Source organism: Pygoscelis adeliae, unplaced genomic scaffold (genome assembly GCF_000699105.1).
Source record: "Pygoscelis adeliae isolate BGI_AS28 unplaced genomic scaffold, ASM69910v1 Scaffold1, whole genome shotgun sequence".
NCBI lineage: Eukaryota > Metazoa > Chordata > Aves > Sphenisciformes > Spheniscidae > Pygoscelis > Pygoscelis adeliae.
The window spans coordinates 1,612,442-1,615,166 of record NW_008824051.1 but is presented as its reverse complement, the minus strand read 5'-3'; the positions used below and the strand labels follow the sequence as shown (position 1 = coordinate 1,615,166).

Genomic DNA, 2,725 nt, shown 5'->3' with positions numbered 1-2,725 from the left:
GACAGACTCTGGCCTCCAGCGCAGCTTTTGGAGTTTATGTCCTGTTGATGGTATTTTTAAAAACAATGTTGCATGGAAGATGAGGATTTGGATTCCTCCTCCTATTTTCTTTCCTAAGTGAAGTTAGCTTTTGGATAAAACCCTGCTCTTCAGCTTGAAAAACACCCCTCTATTTCCTAAGCATTTCAAATTTAATTCACAATACAGACAGACATCATATGGGGCTTAATTTCAAGGTTTTTATAAGTCAACCTGCTTTCCTCAAGCAGAAGTGTTACCCTCGCAGAAGGAACTAGAGCTAGGATTATTTTACTCACAGTGTCAGCGATTCATTGTTCATCCCCTGGAAAGCATTTTGTGGTATAGTTGTCATACGCAAGTTATCGCAGAGCTCCCTTTGGGAGGGGAAAAAAAAAAAAAGGGTATTTTTGTCAGTGATCCAGGAACAAGATGGAAAAGGCTCACAGCTGGGTTAGGTTGCGTCTCTACTTACAAAATAAAATGAGCTTCTAATGAGAAGATCTGTGTCAGATCTGGAAATTGTCTTATTCCAGTGTTACAAATGCTCCTAGAGAAAAGCACAATTTCTATTTACAGGAGAAAAGATTACCAGAGTGGATGCAACAAGAAGCCAACTTGGTAGGTATGAGTTTAACAATGTATTAAAAGGTGAGTGACAAATATCGTAATTTTTAATTAGGCTCCAGTTGTGTTTGTAAGACCTGTAAAAATTAAGTTTTGTAGCATCCTCAAGCAGTGTCCTGAAGAAGCAGCATTTGTTCTCTCTACATTAAGCACAAGGAAGAGATTTTAGTTACCTCTTTTGCATAGTACCTTGTCTATCTGAAAGCTTTATTCTAGAAATAAGCACTTAGCAGAACTAATTTGCAGATTTTACTACTGTTTTGTCCATTACTGCCCTACCCTGGGTTACTTTATTTTCTTGCCTATTGAAAGACCTCACTATTGGTTAACTGCACATTAAAGCTATCGTAAATGATGTATGTACTTTTAGTGTACTGTAACGCATGAAAAACTTCTTTTTTTTCTTATATTTCTTTCTGTAATTTGTCCACTTCTTTGGCCTCTCCCCCCCTTTTTTTGCCCCCCCCCCCCCCCCCCAACAGAAAAGAAAGAGAACTCTTTCTTACAAGTACTTTAGCCTTGGAAGGTTTCTGAACGCTCCGTCCTCGATGTGCAACAGATTTTTTGTGTTCAGGATTAATCTGTAATGAGGGAAAAGTATCTCAGTATTATAATCATCATACATTTGGGAGGGTCCTGAATTTTGCTAGTGATTGGTCTTATCAGAAAAGAGTCAAGTGCAGAATATAGCAGAAGGCTCTCCTGCTGTGAACAAACTTTCTAAAAATATACCATGAGTGCATTTCGAGGCACTATTGGTGATAAAAATGGCCTGTAATTGTTAGGTAACCGACAGAAGATAACAGCTCCTGAATTCTCATGGTTCACCGAGCTGAGATGATCTGGTTTGGATATCCTGGTCACTGGTGGGACTTAGCATTTTGCTGTTGTCTGCTGGTTCTTTGGGATATGCGTTCTGGGCTCGTGGCGTGCCTAATGCCCCGAGCTTCTGCGTTGCTGCAGGGGCTCAGAGGCACGAGCATGCTACCATCACGATGACTGTGCCTCCAACAGGTGGTCTTGGAGGTGGAGCTGAGCAAGGAGCCTGAGCTCTGTGCACACGTGTGCATGCCTGGTCTTTGCCGCGCAATCAGATCCCTTTGCATCATCCCTTTTTTCCATCATATTACTGATGCTCTGCCTAGCCAGGAAAGGCAGTTCCGCAAATGGTTTAACCTCTTACAGCACCATGGTCTTTATTAGAGCAGTGGCGAGTAGCACCAGATGCCTGCTTAGATCTGCAGAAACTGGGAGATGGAGAGAAGTGTGTGAGAAATACTGTTTGCTAGTGGTCGCTCAAAAAATGGGACAGACCCTCAATCAAGGAGTACTTTCTGCAACTATACTATCCACCTACCCTGATCAGCCATTGAAAGTGGCTGTGAGTGCAGCTTGGGACATCATGCAATGAGAGGCATGTAGAGCATTCAAGATTCAAACAGGTTTTCTTGCTAGCCTCCTGTAGCTCTTTAGAATCATAGAATCATTAAGGTTGGAAGAGACCTCTAAGATCATCGAGTCCAACCGTCAACCCAACACCACCATGCCCACGAAACCATGTCCCTAAGCGCCTCATCTACACGTCTTTTAAATACCTCCAGGGATGGGAACTCCACCACTTCCCTGGGCAGCCTGTTCCAATGTTTAACCACTCTTTCAGTAAAGACATTTTTCCTCGCATCCACCTGGTGCAACTTGAGGCCATTTCCTCTCGTCCTATCGCCAGTTACTTGGGAGAAGAGACCAACACCCACCTCGCTACAGCCTCCTTTCAGGTAGTTGCGCGATCCAGGGTGTAGAGCGCGATGAGGTCTCCCCTCAGCCTCCTTTTCTCCAGGCTAAACAACCCCAGCTCCCTCAGCTGCTCCTCATAAGACTTGTTCTCCAGACCCCTCACCAGCCTCGTTGCCCTTCTCTGGACACGCTCCAGCACCTCAGCGTCCTTCTTGTAGTGGGGGGCCCAAAACTGAACACAGTATTCAAGGTGCGGCCTCACCAGGGCCGAGTACAGGGGCACTATCACTTCCCTGCTCCTGCTGGCCACACTATTCCTGATACAGGCCAGGATGCCATTGGCCTT

General features: G+C 44.6%; 1 protein-coding gene across 1 annotated transcript in view; it reads right to left on the bottom strand.

Annotated features, from left to right (window-relative positions):
* The window catches only part of LHCGR (luteinizing hormone/choriogonadotropin receptor), a 23,384-nt gene that overhangs the window by 11,114 nt on the left and 9,545 nt on the right, over positions 1 to 2,725 (bottom strand). The window contains exons 6-8 of the mRNA XM_009333677.1: positions 1,152 to 1,226; positions 494 to 568; positions 318 to 395 (exon numbers count right to left, since the gene is read on the bottom strand). Of these exons, the coding sequence (XP_009331952.1) occupies positions 318 to 395; positions 494 to 568; positions 1,152 to 1,226 (228 nt within the window). The remainder of the gene's footprint in view (positions 1 to 317; positions 396 to 493; positions 569 to 1,151; positions 1,227 to 2,725) is intronic.